Genomic DNA, 25,022 nt, shown 5'->3' with positions numbered 1-25,022 from the left:
CGCATGGATTCCTCGCAATTCTAGTTGAAAGAACTTATCTCAACTTTTATTGGAGGGAGATACACTCCAGCCTCTATGTATTTCAATTCACGCGTCGATCTCCCATTCAAATTGATGGTATCGTAGGAGAATCTCTCAAAAGTAGAATTTCATGGACACGGTGGGATAAATTAGAGATCATGGACCACTTATCATGGATGCGTGTCTCCCGCAATGGGCCACCAAAAAGTTTGCTCTCCGTCCTCTTCAGATGAGGGCATTCATGTTGTGTGGTGGGGCAATTTATTCTACCGCTGCTGAAAATGGATCTGATATTATGCATCCAAATTTATTTTTGCACGTAAATTTATTTAAATATAAATATAAATTTGAGTTTCCGACAAATATTTATATTAATATGTAAATATTCCGTTTACAATTATACAACCTATATAGTTTTGTATAACACTTATGAACTTAAAGAAAATAAATAACTATATTAATATGTTATTCACTTAGTTAATCTTCTATTCAGTAATTTTACGTCACAAAGTTTAACTAACTTAATATCTATATTGTTTATAAAAATTTGTATTTGTTTAAAATAAATATGATATGAACTTTCGTAGTCGATTAAATTTCATATTCATGTTCGTATTTGTCAAATATAAATAGATACGAGTAAGGATATACGGATATATAATTTGTAATCAGCTTTAATAGTGGGCATTGATTACAAAATAAATTTTGAGCAAACAAAAAAAAAACTTATTCGAATAATTTTGGGATGATCGAATTTGTTTGATGATTAAAATTTTTGTACATCCTGATAGAGGGATAAATATGCTTGCACTCAATGTGCATTGAATTTTTACAATGATTTAAGTTTTATCACAGGGATGAAATCGTTTTACTATTTTCTATATATTTAAGAAAAATAAATAATGGCAAAAATATAATTGAAGTAGAGTAACGTTTTTCTATTTTGCAGTATATAAGTCTATTCCACCAAAAGATGAAACAGAATTATACCCTCTCTCTCTCTCTCTCTCTCTCTCCCCTGCCTATCCATAATCAAGGTGTGATCCCCTTCCACTAGGCTTAAAAAGAATATTCGACAGTATAAATAAGAAAAAAAAAGAATCTTTTTCTGTCTCTATTCTGTCTTCCAACCAAGCCTTTATTGATTGAAACTAAGATTCCCAAGAATACACTATAAAAATGGAATGGATGGTGACAAATGATAAGCGGGTCATTCCACCTTCTCCAAGTCTCTATCCCTCCAAGCTCGAAAATCACTAGAGATTCTTTCTAAATATTTAATGGGAGACAAGTCCTTGGCACTGAAATAAGCCTGCGTACTCCCTTCTCTTGCTTATTTTCATGTAACTAAATTTTATATTCCGCCACCATTTTTTAAAAGAAAGGTTCCGAGAACAAATACGTATCTAATATATAGCATGGCTTGGCTTGCTCTGCTCATGGGGTAATAAAATGAATACTATAAGGAGGAGAGAAGCATTCATCCAATGCAACATATAATCTACACCTCCAAGAGCCCAAACTTTGGCTAGCATCTGAATGAACATCCATGAAAACCGTACACCATTAAACTGTTTCTTGTCACGTTCCTCTGGGACTTGTTTATATAGATTTCTATATCAAATTTGGGGAGGATAATGGTTTTAAGATCTTGATGGGGAAGAGAACATAATGGTGTTTTTTATATATGGGCATGTGATTGAACTGTGTTCATGCAATTAATTTAGAAAAAAATGTCAGTGTTCTACAGGCAATGTCCTTTTTAATATGGTAATATGCAGTAATTATTCGTCCTGAAATAAAGCAATGCAGAGAAGAGGGAGATGACTACCCAATAATTAACTCCCAATGGTTACACCCTGGCTACTCATATTGCCTATAAAGAAGCTAGGTCTGTGTAGTATCATTGCGCAATATGATATGACTGTGAGTCCCACCGTGGTTGCACTCATGACAAGGAGCTAACTAAATACATGGAACTTAAGGAGACATGAGGCTTGTCATGAAAACCCACAGAAAATGTCGATGCTAATGACCAAGAGACCATGTCTTCTGCACCAAGGACGCCTCAATAATAATAAATCAAGAAGGGATTATTATAATTTTAGGAGGCCTTGACCTAGTCAATGTTGTAGGAACTCGCAAAGACTACATTGATGTAGGAGATGTCATTTATAATTAGTTCATAATAAGCAAAAATATTCTTAATCCACTCATCCGAAGGCGAATTGGAAGAAGCTAATAAAAAAGGGAAAGAATGCAGTTTGGAGATTTATAATGGTTAGATTAATAAGAAAATTTTAAAAACAAATTTCTATCTAGAAGATTCAATTAATGTTAACACATTTTAAGTGATATTTTTAAGATAAAGCAATAGTGCCCTAAAGGAGAATTAGAAAAATGGGTCCATCCAACTATTTTTTTGGTAAACCAAAAGGAAAGAGGGGGGTGAGGAGAACCTCACCTGCGTAGCAATCCCCACTGAAGAATATTCGATGCGGATAGACAAATTTTACTCATATCCTCTCCGACCCGTGAAAAATCCACGGGTGAGTACGTCACACCAGCACCACGTAAACATCCAGCAGACCAGACAGCGACTTCACCGGGCAAACCAGGCAGGAGGCATCTGATCTCCATATTTAATCGATGCCCGTGCGTTTCGAATCTGGGCTAATCTGATGGAATCAAAACTCTGTTTCCACCATGCCACCACGGTGGTCCACTCAACTATTTGATGGACTGTGGTGATCACCATGGAGGAAAAGGTGGCATGGAGAGCACTAGTGGGCTAACAAGAATGGGGGCATTTGATGGTACGCAATAATGCCTTGGGGCAAGACAAGGAGGATTCCTTGCCTTCAAAAATGGAAGCACGCGGCCATCTCTCTTTGCCTTTGATAGGGTGGCGAATTCATCGTGGAGAATCGTGTGGGGAGAGCAAGCCCAGCCCTTAGCTTCTTCTATAAATTATCACCTCCATTTAGCTTCTTCTATAAATTATCACCTCTATATCATTACCCACCCTTGATTTGTTGACAATCATATATTCTAGTCTGAAGGTAATCAATCATGGATGCTTTGTGGATGCCAGTAGCCGAATGTCTGGTATCTCCAACAGGGGAGGGAAGTGAGAGAATGCAGAACAAAGGAAGAGTTGGAGAGTGAATCAGGCAGCTAATCCAAGTCGAGGTCCTCTTCTATTTGGGGTTAAACCGGAAATTTCGGTTCCAAGTTACCAATTGTTCATGTATTGTGCAACGGGTAGTGATTGACAAGAACTTGTAGCGTTCCATGCATTGCAAAATGTCTCGGTCTGGCTCGATCATGGATTGTTTAGTAGTACATCGGTCGATGGTGATTTGGAACTAACCTCTCCAATTCTTGCATAAGGTAGCCCCTATGCTAATCTTATTTGTATCATTTTCGTCACATTTGTGATCCGAGATCATAAACTCAGAGTCGTGGCAATTGCTGGACACTCATAAAAAACTATCTCTATAAGCATACAAGACATCTCATCAAGATATTATAATCAAGTAACGGAAATAATTTAAATAACAAATCCAACTATAAAATAAAAATTAAATCTCACAATTCTAATTAATCATGTTCTAAAGTAATACATCAATTTAAATAAACTTTAATCTAAGATAATATATCCGAAAGTCCTGTTATTCGGTCTTCTATATTGAAACCCCGATCAGGCTAATTCTCTGAATCTGTAAAAAAAAAAAGTCATATGATGAGCTAAACAACTCAGTAAACAATGATCACTTTATCTAAATAAATCAGACAACCAAATAGATAATAATTTATAAAAAATAAGCATATATACAGTACTAATATACGAATCAAATTTTTCTTTGAAAATTTTAGTTATTGTCATGGATTCAAATTTTTTTTTGATATCCAATTTTTCTTATCGATCATGAGCTATGACTACACATTCTTTGTAGTAGGGTTATAACATCACGCATTTTCTTGCGGTGAGCTGTACATTATCTTGCAGCAAAGTCCTTCAGAACTGTGTATTTGCTTGCGGTATGTTGTGCATCATCTTGCGACACAATCTTTAGGACAAATCATGTGCCAACGTATTAGCCCATATCAGCAAGGTCCTCAACATAGCGCAGCCGAAATTTAAATAGTTCTAGATTTTATATTTTAATTTTAAAATCATGCGGTGTCAAAATCAATCAATCATATCCATAATAAGATTATATCATTATAATATTTCAAAATAACATATTTCGTAATAATATACTATATATCAAATTCATGCACTCCTGAATAATACCACTCAAAAGCCATGAATATAATAATGTTGTAAATTACTGATAAATTTAGAAAAAGTAAAACATTACTTTGCGAGTGAATACAAAGTATCAGTCTAATCAATTTCAAAAACCATCTAAGATCCTGGTATTTAACAATTATATTTCCATCAAAACTTATCATAGTTATTTTAGAAATAAAAACCCTAAGTCCAACACTCTTATAGGGCTGACCTAGTGGGAGTGCCCGACACCCCCGGTCTATTCGATCAAAGCGGAATTCTTATGATCATGTTCAAACTAGAATAAAGGTGGTTCAGTAAAGATCGAGTGACCAATTCTAACAGTGTCTGGAAAGAGCCAAGGTGAGGGCTAGCATGCCACCAGCCGATTATGGATTAGGGCCCTTCACAAGATTGATCCATAATCATGAAGAGAGGAACCATACTAAATCCAACATCTCTAGAGAGAGTAAAGAGAGAATTTAGTAGAGAAAAAAAGAGAGAAACAATGGGGAAAGAGATAAAAGAGAGAGAAATGAAGCTTCTCTCTCTAACCAAGGAAGAAGAAGGAAGGGTGGCTGTGGGTGATGCCCGAGGTCAAGGACCCACGACTGGCCAACAGGCTGCTGGCGGCGATTGGCGGTTGGCAGTGCCAAAACCATTCAAGACAAGTGTTCCGACCGCTTTAACCTTGGAAATCAAGTATCCTAATAGTTGAAATTTTGGCCATGATCTCTTGCCACTACGAGAGATTGGAGAAAGACCCGGTGATGAGCACTAGCAACGAAAATAGTTAGAATCAAGAAAAATTAGGGCCAACCTATCAGAATAGGAAAAATAGGGTATCGCCATTTTCCACCAAAAATTCGGCAATCACCAGCCCAATCGAGGCTCCCAACAACCTTGAAAGAGTAGCTCAAAGGAGGCCAGGTCCTTACCTAGTTTCCAGCGAGAATTAGCCGCAACAAATGAGAGAAGGTGATTGACACTCGAAAAGAAGAATCAAGAAAAACGCCGGCGGCGAGATACGATCAAGGCCAATTCTCTAGCGAGCATGAGAGAAGAGTGGGGGAGGGCCTCTAAATAGGCTTGGCATAATCGAAATCCGACGACCTAGAGTTGGATTCCGTCAAGTGATTTGTAATGGAGGAGGAAGAAGATTTCGATCGAGAGTCCCTTCCCTCGAGGCACTTGCATGGCACGTGCCGATTTTTTTTTTATTTGGTTTGGGCCAAAAATGGTAGGGGCGGTGAAATGGTCCAGACCTAGTTTGCTGAGTTTTACATTTTCAATTTATCCGGTGTCTCTAAGGAGACATGACCTCTTCGATTCAACCTTGGAATAGAGAGATCCAAACCTGCCTCATTCTGCAATTTCTAGATTTTCTAAGGTATTAACATTTATCTTGCTGGAGAACTTGACATATTGACTTGCTAGGACTCAATAGGTAAACTTTTAGCCAGTAACCACTTTGAATGGAGAATGTATGCTTCCGACAAATGGTGACGTGGCCGGCGCATAATTATTCTGAATAGAGTAAAATATATGCACAGAATTTTTTCCAAGTATTGGATACGTAGTTGGAAGGTTGCTCTCCAAAAAACTAAACGCATGGTATCATGCCGTCTCATGCATTATTCTTCATCGAGCATCTCATTAGGTCAGTTTGGACATAGACTTGAACTCAACCTCAGCATGTCTTAGGGATGGAAACGGCTAAACTCGGGCCGAGACTGCCCAAACCTGTTCTAATATAATGACATAACAAATTTGAAGCTGGCCTAAGTTACGCATCTTTGTTAGACTAGTTCAAGCTTAAACTTGCCCATGATTTCTCAAAATTGGCCAAGCTTTTGCTTTTTTTTTTTTGGTACCTATAGCTCGCGCAAGTTCAGCTGGATTGTAAATTCTTAGACACAGGCTTTCCCCCAAAAGCCTAATTTTATGCAAGTTCAGATCCTTTTCCAGACTGGCCTTCAAGGGTGGTCGAGCGGCCCTGGCCCACTAATAATTTCAACAAATATCTTAGTAAATTGTCTTTTAGAAAAAACAAAGATTCATTTCAAATTCAAATACTTGAAAATACATCATCCAAAACGAAAGCATATAACCTTCTTCAAGGAGAGCAGGGCTGTGACTACTGGGGTACTGTCAAATGCCATGAACCCCAAAACACAATTACCATACATGGAGAATAAGAAAAGTAGATTCATAGCTCACAGCATATTTGTCTTCAAGAAAACATTGCTCAACGAATGCCATACTTATCTTCTAGCGGCCAAACCAAGGTGGCGGCCATCTTCAGAAAAAGCTTTTAGAAGCAGCTGTTGCATGGAACTCTGCTCCCTCGTGCAGTGCCCACCTCGAAGACAAGCACATACATGTGCCAAAAGACGTCCATTTTTCTCCTTTTCCAGGACGCTCAGAGGTGGGGAAATTGTACCCCAAAATAATGCAAATAAGTCCTCGGATCGTCCCACATGGGAGGACAGTAAAACGAAACGACGTCGAGAGGTCTCAATCGTACGGTCTGAGAGTGCTCTCCATGTGATGCCCAGTCTCCAGTGATTCGATAGGTAGTTGGGACATCAAATCTAGGTTTTCTGAAAAATAAATTTTATTCAAAGGTTTGGATAAGGGGACCATGTGGATTCTTATAAATTATTATTTCTTCTTCCGATACCAGGATTTTTTTTTTTTTTGAAATAATTTAGGCGCCAGGACGGTCATTTTTGAAAAAAGAAGACCAATGTTTACCATTTAGTTGGCTTCCACCACATTACCATAAAAAAAAATAAAGGAAGCATGCAGCATAACTACATTCATTGGCACAGCTATATTCCTATTAAACTTTTTTTATACTTGAATCAAGCATGGTATGTGTCAAATTTACCTGTGTTGGTTTACCTGATAAATAAGGGTGGGTGCCAATTAAATTAGATTAAACAAGATACAGATCGAAGTGGACACAAATAGATCAAAAATTTGTCGACTCGAAACCGACCTATTTATTAAATGGATCACAAATTTATTTTCAAATTTAACTATTTTATTCAACAAGTAATCTAACTCTATCTACAGCGAGTTGAAATAAGTTGAATGGATTAATCAGTTAAGCATTGCCACCAACATCAATGGGCATTTGAAACTATTTTTGGTTGTACCTTGAGCTAGATTTAAATTAAATTTCCTTCAATTGCTCTGCACAAACAACGCATTGCAAGGCCTAAGGTGGTCATATTCATTGTTACAACCTACAAAGGGAGTAGAATCTGCTGACATCCTAGGCTTCGGCAGTGCATGTTCTTTTGCTCCATTAAAGGTTTGGATTAGACATTGATAAGAGGATTTGCACCTGCATCCAATAATACAAGCCCCCTAAGACTTTTGGAAAGTGGGCAGTGGCTTCAGGACAAAGTGGACTTGTGGTTGGTAAGAGATGACTGAAAGAGATGGTGGTTGGTTTCTTTGGTACTACCAAAAATGAAACATCTGATGGTGTGCTCCATGTTGTTGCCCAATAGGTTTTAAGAGCTCCTTTTGCTAATGGAGCTTCTATAATTTGGAAAGCCATCTTAATTGACAGACAATGGTTGGTAGATTTGTTTAAGGCGCATGCATGAGATTGACATGTGATAATGAAATTGGAAAGCCATAATGTTGCTTTAGTTGTTTAGTAAAAAGTTACTTGTATTTGGTTGGTGGTTAAATTAACTTATGAGTTTAACCAACTAAACATCACTAAAGTAGTGGTGGATAAAGTTATTCAGTTAAAGGACGGAAAAGGTTTTTGTGTTGTCATCAAAAAGAAAAGGTTTTTTTTCAAAAAAGGATGTAAAGGTTATTTAAACCGGTTTCATTTAGCTTTTGTGCTGAGAGCTTTTCTTCATAAGAATTGCGTACATGTGAAAGCAATCTATCCGTGAAGGACAGTTAATGATAGTTGCATTCAAAAAAAGACAGTTAATGATAGATTTTCCCAGCGGCTACAATGATAAGTTTGATGTTGGGGAATAATTGGGCTGGATACAATAATCCAAAATCTGAAAAGGAATCTGAAAAAATCATCAAAGATTCAAATTAAATTCAGATAACAAAGAATTAGAAAAAATAACAAAATTAAAAACGTGAGTCTTTTAAAAAATTTATAAAATTATTTACTTAAAAATAAGTTTAGAAGAGGTGAAATTAATAAATGATAGAAAAAAACATCTCTAGCGACAATAATATATAGCATCATTAATTTATAATATATAAAAATTTCTTGAACTAGTCAGATCCATGAATAAATTATAAAATTTATGTATAATTATAAAATAATTGAATATTCTGGATTGTTCATGCTCAGAGAATAATTCAAAGAACCGAAAATCAAGAATATTTCAAGAAATTTTCAATAATTAGGATAATATTCTAACTATTTCTGTTTGCAGATGTGCTCCCGATAATGCCCTATAAACCCTAATATACTGGGTGAAGTTGCTCCCCATGACACCTGCATCAGTATCTAAGATCACCCAAAGGATCAAGGATCCTGATACGGAGAGAGATAAGGATCAAGAATTTCTTTCTTGTTCTCTTCTTAAACATAAATTATATCTACTAATAATTTTGATTTTTTTTTTCCATCTGCAGCTTGCTCCCAGTAAAACGGATATCAGTATCTGAAATCACCCAAAGGATCAAGAATCATAATAGTGAGAGAGATAAGAATCAAGGATCATGATCAACAGAGATGATATTAATTGTCACAAGGATCACCCTAAGAGAGATTAGGATCGTGCAGATGATACACATGAGAAAGACGAGACACATGGAAACACCGTATACCATGACTGATACTGGAGCTTAGTCACTGTTGTGGCTACAACCAGTGCCATCACAGTAAATATCGAAGGAAGAACATGAAAATATGCTTCAAATACTATAGACGATATGTGATAGAAATTGTATATGTTCTAAGTCTAATATGAAATCCTCCACTGACACTTTTGTTTTGCCTGTTGACAATGTTCCATATGACACATTAGACGTGAAACGGTAACGGCTTTCACAGCAATTGTCTGTTCCGTGACACTTTGCTCAAGTTGAGCAAAAAGTATCGACCATTTCACATCAATTCTATGTTTAACAAACAACTCCCTAATTTATTTTTATTTACTAGATCTATGCTGGCCATCTGTGAAACCTAAGAAACAAATCAAATCTCTGCACATATATATAGCACAGGGAATCTCTGCCCATATATAAAGCAAGGGTGATGTACAGGTTGATCAAGAGGGGCCTAAGGATCCTAATGGTACCAGACATGGGCAGCCAAAACTTCACAAATCCTGCGGACAACAACAATACCTTGGTGGATTGACACAAAACCAATGAAAACTTAATTTTAAAAGCTGATGTTGTGATTGTACATATCAAGCATCTTTCTTATATCACATGGAAGCACACAGACATGGCTTTTAAAAAAAAAAAAAGAAAATCTTTCAGCAACCAATCAAAATTTATAAAAGGAAGAATGACAAAAATCAACGAAGAAAATGTGGGTTTCTGTTGTACCCAAATCAGCTCACTTGTTGTTGGTCTCCATTGAAGGAATGAGCCCCATATGGAGCAGCATACATGGTTGGGCCTGGAACTGGGGCAGCATACCCATAGCCATTGTAGAACTGTGCTCCATAGTAAACACCATTCCACAGATTACTAGGATCACCTCTTAACTGTCAACAACAAAACAAGTACATTAGAAAACATAATAATGACAGCAATCAAGCCTGAAATTTCATTATCATATTTCAGCCAGAAAGTTTTAGGATGTTCTTTCCATAAAACACCAGGATAACAAAACCAAGAATGTTCAGTTGTAATTATAGAATCTGGCAAGAGGATGGTATGAGTCATTAGTTTAACTTTTCCTAATAATCCACATTCTAAGACACAACATCTGATTCAATGTGACCTTTGTTACTTGAAAAACAGTGATATGAAAACAGGGGATTAGATTTCTAAATCGAATCATTGGTCTCCTCTGATCGTTGATCTCGTCTATTATACCAACGTAGCAACTGAACTTCAAGGGTATGGCTGGAAGCCCCATGGAGCAATCCAAACATCAGGTGTTCAGCTTACTCTGCTCATCTTCTAGCAGGACAACCATTACAATGATTTTTCTCCCCCTTCAAATATAAATAATTGCAAGTAGATCTCTCTCATGTTTATCTGCCGGAGAACGCCATACTTTGATTTGGGTGATGAACATTATCCAAGTCTCTAGCAAATTAACAATAGGTAGGTGTCTATAGCTTGACATGTAACCTAAGCTGAAAGGACAGTTTGAATGATCCAGTATTGAAATAATATTCTAATTCTATTAGTTATACCTGTTTGTTTGCAGGGTTGCGGCCCCATGAAAGACGAACAGGCTGCTTCCCAATGACAGTTCCATTCAACGCCTGCAATGCTTCTTCAGCATTGTTTCTGCCAAACATGATAATGTGCAATACACATAAAAGCTTCAAGTTTAGTGGAGCAACTAACAAAAGTAACTATGGTAAGTCCGTCACTATCACAGTATAAAATCAAGCATTTAGAAATGCACCTCTGGACAAATTGCACAAAGCCACATTGTTTTCCAGATGGAATTTTCACGGAGGCAATTTCACCATACTGAGAAAAGACCTGCCTGAGATCATCTTCACTGACATTTGTGTCAAGTCCCCCAACAAAAACCTACAAGAGGATCATAATAATGATGGAAAAGGTACAGCCATAGGCTACAGAAAGCTGCAGCAGAAAAATTTGTTACTTACTGTTGTGTTAGTTGAATCTCCATGCGACTGTCCAGGTACACCATTTCCAGAACCACCTAGAATGATAATATTAGTTAAGAAAAAGACATCCACCACTTCCACGACTCCAACTTCAATATAAACAGACAAGTATACCATCATGCATGAATAAGTAGCAAGAAAATGCCTTCCATTATAGAATCTAGGGAATAAAAACTAAAAATATTTTGCTTATTAAAACATTTCTAACATTAACCATTCCTTGAATCAATATTCCAGGTTGACATGTTTTCTCATGCTCACAATGGTTTAGGGTTCAAAAGATGGTGCCAAGCAAAACTAAGAAGTGGTTGTCCCCTCGCAATAATCCCTTCACTCTCCCTCCCAATTGGCCCAAGAAACAGCCTGCTAGCTTTGAACCTTCAATATACATTATTAGCAGAGTTTAATCAACAGGAAGGCATCTTTCTTCTTTCACAATTTTACCTCCATCTCAAGAAGACACATCTAGAACGCATCTAAATTTCCTAAAAGAAAATTGTACATCACAACTTTACCTTCATCTCAATTTTACAAAGAAGTTTTACCCCCTCCAGGGATCCAGCTTTATGGATTACGGTCAGATCCACCAAATTTTAAGAACGATTCAAAACTTGCTATAACTAATATAAATTGATTTAGAATTTTTGGTCAAGGCTCCATTCAAAACAAAAGAAGAAGAAGAAGAATTTTTGGTCAAGCCAGCTGTTCAAAACAAAGTAATGCCATGAAATATATGGGGTCAATGGGCGTAAAGGTGCATTCTTCACTGTCCGGTTAAAGTTCATGCAACCAAGGAGCAACTCTATGAAGTTCCTGTGGTCTTGAGAAGAGTTTAGATGAAGGTGAAAGAAGGCAAAGCACGATGAAAAGAGTGCAGCTACTGTTGGAGCCCCAAACCATTTACCAAAAAACAAAATTGAAACGAACTTTAGAGTGCACTCCATACTGAGCAATATATGCTAGCTTGATTCAAATCTTATATGAAATTAGCTTCCCTTGAAACAAGTGTGGGCAGAAAGATCAAGTGAGATCTAACTTCCATTCAAGAAAACGAAGAGCAAGGAAAATATTTTCTTTTCCATAATTCCTAGAAACATTTCTTGACCTTAACCATCAAGTCTTATTAAAATCTAAATTATTTTCAGAACTTGTGCACAAAAACATCGCCAGAATAATATTCTGTCCCCCAAGATGAATAAATCATTGTCATGGAGACAAGTTCTCAGGCCTGTTTATGGAAAGAGGATCAAAGAAGAAGAATAATGATGAGGGAAGAAGAAGACGAAGAAAGAAACCAAAGTTCTTATCAATTTTTTCAGAAGCTGTTCCCATAGCTTCTCCCCTCCTATTGTTAGCCTAAAATCAATCCTGAGACTAAATTATGGGCCATAAAATATCTTTTAAGTCATAACAGTTGTTCTTCCATAATTGGATAAACCATTAGTAGAAACAATTTTTGAGCCATTTTCACTTCAGTTTGACTAGACAAAAATGAGATCCTACTTCCGTAGTTTTCTGTGGTTTCAGTCTTTAGTTTCAACTGAAAAGTATCAAAAAAATGCAAATTAAAACTATGAACAGATAAAAAAGGAAAGCAGAACAATTCAGTTTGTCAAGACAGATTGAACATCATACTAGAGTACTATATATTGTTTGGGGACCTTCAGGTGTATTCTGTCAGCAATTTTTTGTTGAAAAAACCAAAAGAATCATTATTTAAAAGAGAATACTAAAACCAAGTTTAGAATATATTGTTGCATTTTACTGTCAGGTGTCACTCTAACACAAGTTATCTAAATGCTTATCTAATTAGAGTTCTATATTAGTTCTCTAATTAGAGCACTTCACTTGATACTAACAAAATGTTTCTAAGCATTTAAAAACTAGATAGGTAAAATCCCGTACAAGTGACTGGACAAACTAGATTACAATTGAAACATACCAGATGACTTTCTGGGGGTTGCAGGACCGATTCGCATGGGCCTACCAGAGCAGAATACACCATTCATTTCAGTCAAGGCAAGCGTTTTCTCATTATCATTTCTGAATCTTACAAATCCATAACCTTTTGAACGGCCAGTATTTGCATCAATAACAACTTTTGCCCCTTTTACAGATGGGTACCTACTAGCAAAAATTTCTTGCAGCATGGCATCAGTAACATCAGAAGCTAGATCTCCAACAAATATAGAGTGGTCAGGAGCAACATCTGCACGCCTGTCGCCCATGCTAAATGATGCCCAATTTAACCGAAAAGGTTGATCTGTGTTGGGCATTATATGACCAACAAAGCTCTGAATTACTTTTTCAGCTGCTGCACGTGTATAAAACTCTACAAAACCATATCCCTCTGACTGTCCAGTTTGTTTATTGCGAATAACTTTAATAGAGACCACCTGCAGAATGTTCAAAAGGGGAAGGCAAGAAATGAACAAGGTAAACTTCATGAAATCAACACATAGTACAAGCCATAGCAGATGAGGTGAGTGATGGATTGCACAAAAATATCAACACCAATTTAAATGATCAACATAAACTAGTAAAACTGTGTGTCCACAAAGAGCCAGGAAAGCAGCAGTAATGAATATAGGATAAACAAGTTTTCATAATTGGAAATATGGAATACTGACACTTGATATTGTAAACATGGGAAAATGACATGTAGTATAAGGGAAGTGAATAACAACAAAGCTCTGAATTTAGCAAGTTGTTCTAGGAACAATTTCTTACTAATATCTTCTAATTTTTTCTTACAAATTTTAGGATGACAAAAGTAATAAAAAGTAAAGGAATGCATCAAATTCTTCAAGACTTGATTCGTGAAACCATGGAGTTAGTTTCCACAATACAAGGCCTTATTTTATGATCTAGAAAAATTCAGCAATAATTAATATTGGTATGTGTATCTATGCTTATCCAATGCAAGTACATGACAAAGTAGTCAAAGTACATGTGTTGCATTATTACACAGCTTCAAAATTTCTTAGACTTCGAACAGGTATAACCAAAGAACAAAAGGATGCATTCTAAAGTAGGTTAAATACACATGCACTTGGCACTATAATGAAAAGCAGACTTCCAGAGCCTCTCAATAAGCTAAAGAGAGCATTGAGCCTACTCAAATCTAAAATCATAAAAATATTGTTTTGTGCTCGAAGTATCAAAGTAAGCACCATCCCTCAAGACCAAATCTCATTATATAGTACTTAGGATAACAACCTCTATTCACAACACAGTCCCATTAAACATTTCATAATACATGAAGCCATCATAATTGCATGTATTTGCACCCAAAAGCCAGGAGTTTTTGAAAACTCAAAACCACAATAATACCATGAAATTTAAACAGATTTAATTAACCAATTAAAAAAATGATTGCGGAGGACTTAAAGCCACAACCAAGCAAGGCAACATCAATGGCGCATCAAACACAGCATCCATGACTTTCTTAGAGAAAATCAGTATCATAAAAATAGTAAGAAATTGAATCTAAGGAGGATCGACTAATATGTTGAATAATGTAGTACTAACTACAAGATAAATAGGCTTAAGAATCTAACAGTGAATAGAATGAAGCTTAGATTCCCTCAGCCCTTCCTTGAATTATCAATGATGTTACCCTTCTACATAATTCTGTAACAAGTTAACAAGCCAAACGAGACTGAGGCATGATAATGGTAGGATGCGATGAAAGGATAGAACAGAAGGATTGAAAGGGAAATACCCTATAAAGCAAATTGGACTTCTAAAGAGCAAGCAAAGGATGTATATACTTAGATATCACTAAATAGGTCATGGGTCATATCATGCATAAATCTTAACACAACTCAAATACTCAGTTGACAGCTTTCTTGTTTACAAAGAATGGCATTAGTTAATATGAATTTTAAGAATGATACGAGAAGGTGTAGTGGTGGTGTGCACAAGTCTCAGCTCAACTTGGATACATTTGAACTTAAAACATTTTTAGAAGTCTAATGAATACTACCACATAGTATTTATAAAAAATAGAAAAAAAAAAAGCAATTACAAACATGATTTTAATTTCAATAAATTGGAAGAAGATAGATTTAACGAGGAAAAAGGAGCAACCACCAGCCCATATCTAAGGGAAGAAAAGGGTTCAAAACTGATGAAGTAATAAGAGCTCTAGTACAAATTAAATGCAGAGACACATTTTTCTTGCCACAGATCTTTCACTACAACAGCCAGTTAGCATATGAAATCTAGTTTAATTTTCAATTATACTGTAGTCATGTTCTATACAATCTAAACTTGACATTCGGACATTGGGCTTCTAAAAGGGACCCCTTTTTACATTCCCATTTTGCATTTTTTTTCATAAAATATGAAGAAAGATCTATGTTTTCTTTAATATCTAGAATCGATAATCTTGCAAATTAAACAAACCCTCATCAATTTTTTTGAAGATCTATATCCCTCAACATGCCATTTTCAAAGCAAATTCTTAAACAAAGTGTCTACAAAGATTTTAAACAACTACGATCCCTTCTTCTGAAATCCTATATTTCTGTTCAAATTGATACGAAAAAAATCATTCTCTTTTCTTTATTGCGTTCATACAGCGTACATTTCAATAAGATCTAAGCAAAGGCATATGGAGAAAGAAAGGAAGGGAAACACCAACCTCGCCGGTGTGGCCGAAGCAGCTGTGGAGGTAGTTCTCCTCCATCCAGTAATGAAGGTCCCCTACCCAGATCGTCTTGTTCTCTTCGCCTGCCGCCGTCCCGGCCTGGTGCTGGTGGTTCTGCGGCGGAGGCGGGGGGTGGTATGGCAGGAATTGCTGCGCGTACTGCGGCTGAGGCGGCGGCGGCACCATCTGGTGCCGCATCATCATCGCCGCCGCAGGCGGCGGATACTGCATCGCCACCCATTGCTGCTGCAGGGAATCAGAGCCGCCAGCCGCCTGCTGCATCGTTTCCACCGCTTCGTCGGAGGGATTCGTCGCCGGATAAGAGGCGGCGAGAGCGTGGTCGCGGGCGGACAGGCAAGACCCGGGCGAGGGGAAAGATTGGGAGAGGGCCGGGGGGGATATGGGAGAGGGAAGCGGCTTTGAGACGAGGAGGGATAGGGACCGCTGGATCGAGAGAGTAGAGGCATTCTTGGCCGTCGATGGGCGCCCCTCGGGGTTTTTTGTGGAGGCGGGGGTGGGGGGAGGTAATCCACGGTGATGTCGTGGCCTCCTCCAGGGTCCAGCTCTCCTGGGTCCCGCGTCGTCCAACTGGTTCCGAGCCTTCCGACTTATAAATTAATTAAAAATATATATAATGGAAGATGCTAATGGGATTAGAGTATTATGACACTTATTTTTCATGGATTCTAATCATTAATGAATATTTTGTTGACTTCAAAGTTCTTTTATTTGAGTGTTTTAGAGAACCAGATGGAAAACAAAGGAAGGAAATAATGAGATGATTATAAATATTTCTTTTCCAAAATGTGCTGAATTAGTGAGGATTTGTATCATTAGAATAGCATTTTTTAAAACCTATGAAATAAATCGTTTTGAAAAAGCAGCATTATTGTTGGTTTTACTTATCTAATGCTGAAATGTTGCATGTTGGATGCATTTCATGATGAAGGAAAGAAATAACGGGAAGACATGCAAGAGAAAAGTTAAGGGAAGTTGGAAGGCTATTGGATCTTCTACGTTCTAGAAAAAGAGATGGGAAAAAAAATTGAGAGTCATGGCTAACCAGAGATGCCTCATGAACAAGAAATTTCTAGTTCGTATTTATACTAGAATAGAATTACTGCCATTAGTCAACTCAAGTGTCTTTAGGACCAAAAGCCATGCAAGACAAGAGTAGATGCACGAAAATGTTGAAATGATAAATAAAATGCTAGATATTTTGGAACATTTATCGAAACATAAAATTAGGCACCAATTTAGGAATATTATTGTTGGCACATGAGCAATAACTTGTTATTAGCGCTTTAATGTGTTCGACAAAAGTATGATCTATTGTCTAATAAAAGATTTGTCCACTTAATCTCACAAACAAGTAACTCGATGAAAATAGTCAAGTATTTTTATCTGGATTTTGCATTTTATATCTTCCTCTTTTCTTACAAGAAGTGTTGGATAGCATAATCATACATTGAGTCTAACATCCAATATGTTCACATTCTATTGAAACATGAAATAAAATTAATGAAAATAAATGAAATAAAGGGTGGCTTTGAAGGTCTACTAAATGTGCCATGACCAAAGTTAATTCTGTACATAAATTAATATGACAATACATCAGGCCAAACTTGGTTATTATCAAAATAGGGAAGATGAGAAGTTGTCTCAGACTACCATATTTAAGTAGCATAACTAACTGAAGGTATGCTAAAGATAGTTTTACACCAATGTCCAATAATTTAAAATTATTATAATGTACATATGGGATATCATTTTATCCTATCCTATCCTATACTTCAAGTTAGGGATCACAAAACTGAAAATGATGAGTTGATTTTACACCCGTACTTAAGAATCAAGAGAGGCTTAATATCTTAGTAAGCTCCATTTTCTTGATTTGAAAAAATAAAAATGGAAAGGGTGGAGTTAATGAAAAACCAGCATTTGACCTAATGAGGGGGGAAATTTCCAAGGCTTGGCTATAATGTAATGGGACTTTTAGACAATAGAGCTTGTGAATGGGATACTAGGAGTCTCTACAATTTTCGGAAAACTGAAGGGCTATTTTTTAAATAGTAGGCCTAAAAATTTTATTTAGTGAAAATGATCATGAAAGCATTTAATGGAATAGAACAATCCCTCCATATGTAAATTGCTACATGGGCTTATGGTGCCAAACGGTTTGACAAGTCATTCCTCGGCCCAATGATTTTTCTTTTTTCTAACTGCTCGCTATAAAATCCGAACTTCAGTTTCTTTTTACTTATGTCCCGTTTGGAAAAGTAGACTTTAAGCATATTTCACCAACCAGTATCACATTATTAGGTTAAACCCAATGTTAATAATAAAGATATTAATGACATCATATAAATGACGAAAATTTTTGCTCGGCGATTATTATAGTTTATTGTTTAATATGCAACAAAAAATTGATTTTGAAACTTTCCATTTATTTTAATTTATTATATTATTATATTATATTTTAAAAATAGTTGGAAAAAAGAGAGAGAAAAGGATCATATTATATATTGGTTATTATGAAAGCAAACCATTTAATACCTATTAACAGATTTTGTTTTTCTTTGTTATGCTCACATTGCAAAATATCAACACAAGTTTGACAGTCGAGCTCGTCGGTGCTTTTCTTTTGCTGATCCTATTTGGCAATAAACTTACAAATCTATTTGTATATTGTTGTGGAATGGGATTCCCAGTTTAGTCCCACATCGGGTAATCAGCGGAAAGATCTGTGCCTTAAATGGGGGGTGCAAACACCTCTTCTTACCGAGGGCCCTTTTGCGGGACAAAACCGTGAGGATAGGGGGCAACCTCCGCGGACCCCCGCGCCGTCAGGGCTCGGGACTGTCATTGGGCTACGGCCCTGGGCGACCTCCCGCAAGACCCGAAGCGGCAATCCCAGAGCGGACAATACCTCGGGGAGGACGCGGATGCTTTCCCTGCTCGCCCGGTGTGCGGGCTGGTGTCGGGGTTCCGACCCCACATCAGATGGCGCTAGAGGAAGGGCCCCGGCCACGCACAGACCTTCCCGCTGGGGGGGCTGTGTTGTGGGATAGGGTTCCCAGTTTAGTCCCACATCGGGTAATCAGCGGAAAGGTCTGTGCCTTAAATGGGGGGTGCAAACACCTCTTCTCTTCTCACCCCACCCCCGTGCTTCCTCAAGGTCAACTTTGATGGGTCTGTGTTGGATGGCGGCTCGTGTGGTGGTGCAGGTTTTGTCATACGGGACCCGCAGTCCAGGGTTGTGGCTGCAGGCGGCTGCCACTTGTTCGCTACATCAGTCCCGGGAGCAGAGCTGCGCGCTGCCTGGGCGGGGATTCGACATGCACGGGCGATGATGCGGACCAGCCCGATTATTCTGGAGGGCGACTCAGCTACCGTTATTGGATGGATTCAGCAGGGGTTGAGGGGTGAGAGCTCAGACCACCCCTTGATCCGCGACATAGTCAGGATGATGAGAGATGGGGGGGCCATCCATGCCATACATGTATTTCGGGAGGCCAATGGGGCGGCTGATTGGGTGGCCGCCTATGCGGCCCACCATTCGGGTTACGCCCTTTGGTCAGGGGAGGGGGAGCTGCCTTTGGCACTCCGTGAGATATTGTATTTTGATCTTATTGGGTGTATTCATACACGGTCTGTATGACGCACCCGTTTTAGCACAAAAAAAAAAAAAAAAAAACACCTCTTCTCACCGAGGGCCCTTTTGCGGGACAAAACCGTGAGGGTAGGGGGCAACCTCCGCGGACCCCCGCGCCGTCAGGGCTCGGAACTGTCATTGGGCTACGGCCCTAGGCGACCTCCCGCAAGACCCGAAGCGGCAATCCCAGAGCGGACAATACCTCGGGGAGGACGCGGATGCTTTCCCTGCTCGCCCGGTGTGCGGGCTGGTGTCGGGGTTCCGACCCCACATCATATATATATATATATATATATATATATATATATATATATATATATATATATATATATATATTTAAGGGGTGTTCGCCAACTTAATTATGCGTTTAGTTTTATAAAACCATCTTAGAGATGTGCATCTCTCCTTTAACTCCTGATTACCCGCGTGTAGCACTGAAAAATGTATAAACATCTCATGAGATAAGTGAGACCCATCTATCTTCAAGATGAATGATACAACAACGACCTATTGTAGTACAAAACTCTACCGTGAAAAAGTTGCATCATAAAGAATCCAAACTCTAAAATAAGCCTCACATAATGGCTTGCCAGGTTCTCTTGTATCATGATCAGTGCTGTCTTTCATGAATCCCTAGCCGACAATTCTTGATATATGGAAATCTCTACAGGTAGCAAGATATTCATCTTGGTGTATTTTGATGATGTTATCATAACCGCCAATGGTTTAAAGGTTATTATGTGCTCCAAGTCATTTTTCTAATACCAGGTTTCACATCAAAGATCTTGTGCCACTCAAATATTTTCTTAGAATAGAAATAGATGGTTCAAGGAAAGGTCTCTTCTCATGCCAAAGAAAACACACTTTATAAATATTAAATAATATGGGCTACTTCGGTCCTGGACCCTCTACTTTTCCAATTGGAGCACCATCTAAAGTTGAATGCGACAGATGCTGATTTATGAGATGATGCTTCTAAGTATTGACTTCTCTTCGGTTGTCTCATCTCTCTCACTATTACCAGACTGAATATTGTGGACTCGATCAACATTCTCAAATAATTCATAAATCAGCCTTATATGCCCTCATCTAGATGCTGTCATGCATGTTCTTTGCTACGTCAAAGTTAGGCCAACTTAAGGCATTCTTCTTTCTTCTTCCAGATCATTCTAATTCATAGGTTATTGTGATGCTAATTGAGCAAGCTATCCCACCTAGCAATCTATCACCGGATATATTGCATCTTTCTTGGAGACATTTCTATTCCCTTGGCACACTAAAAACAACAAATTGTGTATCAATCATCTATCGAGACTGAGTACAAATCTATGACTGTTACTACTTATGAGTTGGTATCCATTACAAATTTGGGCATTAATCATCCACAATCGGTTTTTTTTATTGCAATAATCAAGATGCCTTATTGCAGCTAATCTAGTGCATCACGAACGAATGAAGCATATCAAAATTGGCTATCATGTTATTCATATAAAAAAATATAGTCTCATTCAAACCAAGTATGCGCCAGCCAAGCACCAAAGAGCTGACATATTCATGAAAGCACCAGACAAAGGTCACATACCAACTTGATAGATTGTGCTAATATAGCGCAAATTAAAATTTTATCCTAGGTACCAAATAACATTGATTGTGTATCACATATTGTCTCCAATCCCCTCAATCAAGGAATATGTCTAGCCAATTGTATATTTATTTTATAGTCTCCAATTCCCCTGATCAAGGGTACTTGTATGCTCTTTATACTCGTTCAATCTAATGGAATAGCAACCTTTTCCTAATTAACATCCACCTCTGTCTGCCATATTTTTCTGACAATTGAATAATCAACATTTCGACTTGACCAAAACTAAAATAATAGAAACTAAGCAAATCCCATTCATGGCCATCCTTACAATGGACTAAATAACTTTTTTCTTTCATAGAAACACAAAAGAAAAGAAATCATTCTTACAAGTATCTTGTTTTTCGCATTTTCACATGTCGACCTTCCAAAGGCATCTTTAAATTTCACTATTGTTGGACGCACCTCTAATCTTAACTGCTTATCAACTTGTTTATAGTGCAGAGGGAGAGACAAATAGAGCTGAGATAGAAGTAAAAGACATGAGAACAAAAATAATTAACCTCTTGCAAGGGTATAATTTAGTATCATCCAAATACTTTTCATGCTGAGTGGCAGCTTGCCTCTCTCTTTATTTTCAGAAGTCCGTACTCAACACTTGTCACATTCTAAAAGAAACCTAACTAAACCCTGGGGCCTCAGTCACCCACTTTGCCTTGTAAAAGGTGGTGGCGAACTTTGACGTCTCAGAAGAGAGGAAAGATATAAGAATGCTAATTTGCAGTGATAGGCATGGAAGCATCGTGAAAGCACCTTGATTTGATAATTTGAGGAAGATTTTTCCACCCTCACCCACCTTTAATGGTCATGGAGAGATGGTGCTATTTGTTTAAGTCCCAAAGAAGAGGAAAAGGATTAGAAAACTAGAGGAAGGTTCCCTATAGATTCTAGCATGCACGCTTGGTCGGCTCCTCGAGTCAGGGAACTTCCTCTATCATCAGAGAAAGACTACAACCATGAGCACCACCTTTTTTTTCTTTTCTTTTCTTTCTTTATTTCTGCTCTGCTAGGCTGGACTGCACAACACCACTACTTTATCAAATACAAGTAACAAGATTATTTATTGTAGATCACCAATGATATTATATAAAATCTGGTAAATGACTCAACCTGGCTTTAAAAAATTATTTGGCCAACCCTCCATGAATGGTTGGAAGAAGTTGGAAGCATGAGAAAATCTACCTTGATACAAAGTTGCTCGATTGGATAGTCAAAGACGTTCCATGACCAGAGCTAATGACCTTTTTAATGACATTCTTACTTCTAAATTATTCGAACAAAATAAAATTATAGTCTCATATGCATTACAAGACAGTTAAGTTTGTCTGGCCAATGATTTATTAACCAACTCATGCGGCTAAAGTACGTTCATTTTTTTTATCTATCTAATAGACTATGTTCATTTACTTTTTTGGGTGAATAAACGACAGGCTATAAAAGATCCTGCCGTTGTTTTGAGTGATGCTGACAACCAACATGATTCCACCAGCCAACTCTTTAATTAATGGAGTAAGCTAAACCAAATTGCTCATCTGAGGACTTTAGCTACTTGATCTTTTCTCTTACCATTGCAGGAGTCTGGGAAAGAAATTGTCGACATGGTTTTCCGTCGTCTGATGGAACGAGTAATGGTCATCGTGCCTGTATCTACATGTTCAAAGAAAATGCAAACTTCTGCAACAGAGAATCTTAAATTATTCATTGTGGAAGCAGCTTTACCTTGAAATGAAACAATAGATTCATTTGATCGAGAATTTTGTGTTGCTTAGCTTAAGATAATAGGGCACCGAAAAGTGATTTTTCAGAATAAATTGATGTAGGCTCATGAAGAAATTGCTCTTCATAAAATTGAATCAGGGAGACGTGTGTAATATGCTAGTGTCGAATATATTTCAAGTTACTAGCTTAACAACCTTACTGGCAAATTAATGTAGACTTATGAAATACTGATCACTATCTTTGCAGTTTATTAGATGAGAAAAAGTATAGCTTATATGAGACACATGATTTGGTTCATGGTCCACTGTCATTTTCTTGATTACTTTTGCTCCAATTGATTCCTCTCTTCTTTATTATTATTAACTGAGTTATTATAAAGTGTGATTTCTAGGAATTACTGCAAAATACTAAGGACTTCATTTGTTGTAATCGTTGTGAAATTTGTAACTAGTCCAAAACACACGCAACCCAGGCACTACTGGCTTGCCTAGTTTTACCTTATTTCCTGTCTTTTCTTGGTAATGAAACATAACCATACAAGAGTTAGGATAGTGATTATAAGAAAACACCAAATTCAAGCTCCCAACAATTCATGTATTACATACTGCAGAAATAGATGCATAAAATAGATACAATTCTTTGTACTTACACAATCCAAGCAACAAAACAAATACATGTAGACACAGAAATATACACCATGCATGCAGAGGAGGCTTACGTGACCTCCTGATGATGCTTATTCTACTAGTTCTTGTCACCGCCTCTGCTATTAATACTATGACCTACGCCAGGGCTGTGCCCGGGTGCCGTGGGTCGGGAATCTATGGCCGCCGTAAGGACACGGGCATCGTGCCCTTCAATGGTCTTTGATGTCATGCTGCTTGTCCCTCTTTCGATATTGCTGTCGCCTGCCGTGGGTCGAGCATCCATGGCCACCATGAGGACACGGTTATCGTGCCCTTCAATGGTGTTTGATACCATGCTGCTTGTCCTTCTTTCGATTTTGCTGTCGCCTCGCTCTGGGCACTCTCTACATCCCCTAGATTTAAACTTCTCTTCCTTCAAATGCCTTCCCTCTGATGAAAGATAATCATTAGCAAGAATTAGCACAATAACAAGAATACAAGAATAGAACTGCTTCTTTCCAGCCATGACAACACACACACACACACACACAGAGAGAGAGAGAGAGAGAGAGAGAGAGAGAGAGAGAGAGAGAGAGAACAAAACAATGGAAGTCTTGGAAGAGAAGGCAAGATTGGCACCTCCATTCTATTCTCTAGTCTATTTATCATCGAAGAAAGTTTCCCTTGAGTTACTATTCCCACAACTATAATAAGAGTAATAAAATGTCAAGTGGAAAGGAGAAAAAGATTGGACAATATGATCTTCCAGGAGTTTTAAGGTTTCTTTTTTCAATTGGTATCTTAACTAGCTAAGGACCAATACCTAAACACCCCATTCAAACTTTTCCCACTATAGGCCCATACCATAAGGTTGTTTCTTTATATTTTCTTGCACTTGGAAATGGGTATAGCGGCAACATGTTTAAAGATGCCTTTTTAGTCATGTAAAAGAGTAAAAGTACAGCATAGAATTGCCCCTGGTTGATTCAAGGAAACCATACTCTAGGGTGATACTCATGTAAAGTGAACCATGGGAACTCCCGGATTACTAAGTATGATTCAACTTTATCATTCTGAGACCAAGTAAAGTGAAGCATAAAATACTCTTGGTTGCTAGTAAAAGGAAGAACCTCCTTTTTTTTTTTAAGTTAAAAGGAAGTATTTGACTACAGAAAGTTAAGGAATCTCAACACTTAACTCTTTAGACTACAGAAAGTATATGACTGTAACAGTCGAATAGCATAATATCTATGTATATGCTCCTTATATTCTATGTTTCAAGAGAATTACTGAACTCGATGTGGACTACTTTGACCACTACGAGTATTCAGAAAAATCACCAAACTCAATGCAGAATATTTTGGCCACTACGTACGAGCATTAAGGAGGATCACTAGACTAGATGTGGAATACTTTGGCCAGTATAAATATTCAAGAGGATTATTAAAATCGATGCGTGATGAGGTCAAGAGAGATCGGTCTCCGGCCCGCGCATCTAGCACTACGGGGGATCTGCCGCCCTCCGACCTCGTCCCCATCGCTATCAGACAACAGAGGCGACTGCTTCTCTTCAGAAGTATTGTCCACTTTGAAGGG

The 25,022-nt window shown here is 37.7% G+C and overlaps 1 protein-coding gene across 1 annotated transcript; it reads right to left on the bottom strand.

The window, feature by feature from the left end:
• Positions 1–9,659: 9,659 nt before the first annotated feature.
• On the bottom strand, positions 9,660–16,258 carry LOC103712494 (polyadenylate-binding protein RBP47-like). The gene is made up of 6 exons (XM_008799023.4): positions 15,779–16,258; positions 13,073–13,526; positions 11,110–11,165; positions 10,899–11,029; positions 10,681–10,777; positions 9,660–10,020 (listed from the first exon to the last, which is right to left on the bottom strand). Exons 1-6 carry the CDS (start codon positions 16,064–16,066, stop codon positions 9,865–9,867), a joined length of 1,182 nt encoding a protein of 393 aa, XP_008797245.2. The 5' UTR covers positions 16,067–16,258; the 3' UTR covers positions 9,660–9,864.
• Between the last annotated feature and the right edge of the window lie 8,764 nt (positions 16,259–25,022).

This window comes from Phoenix dactylifera, chromosome 15 (assembly GCF_009389715.1).
Source record: "Phoenix dactylifera cultivar Barhee BC4 chromosome 15, palm_55x_up_171113_PBpolish2nd_filt_p, whole genome shotgun sequence".
In the NCBI taxonomy this organism is placed as follows: Eukaryota; Viridiplantae; Streptophyta; class Magnoliopsida; order Arecales; family Arecaceae; genus Phoenix; species Phoenix dactylifera.
This window is presented reverse-complemented; position numbering and strand designations above follow the sequence as displayed.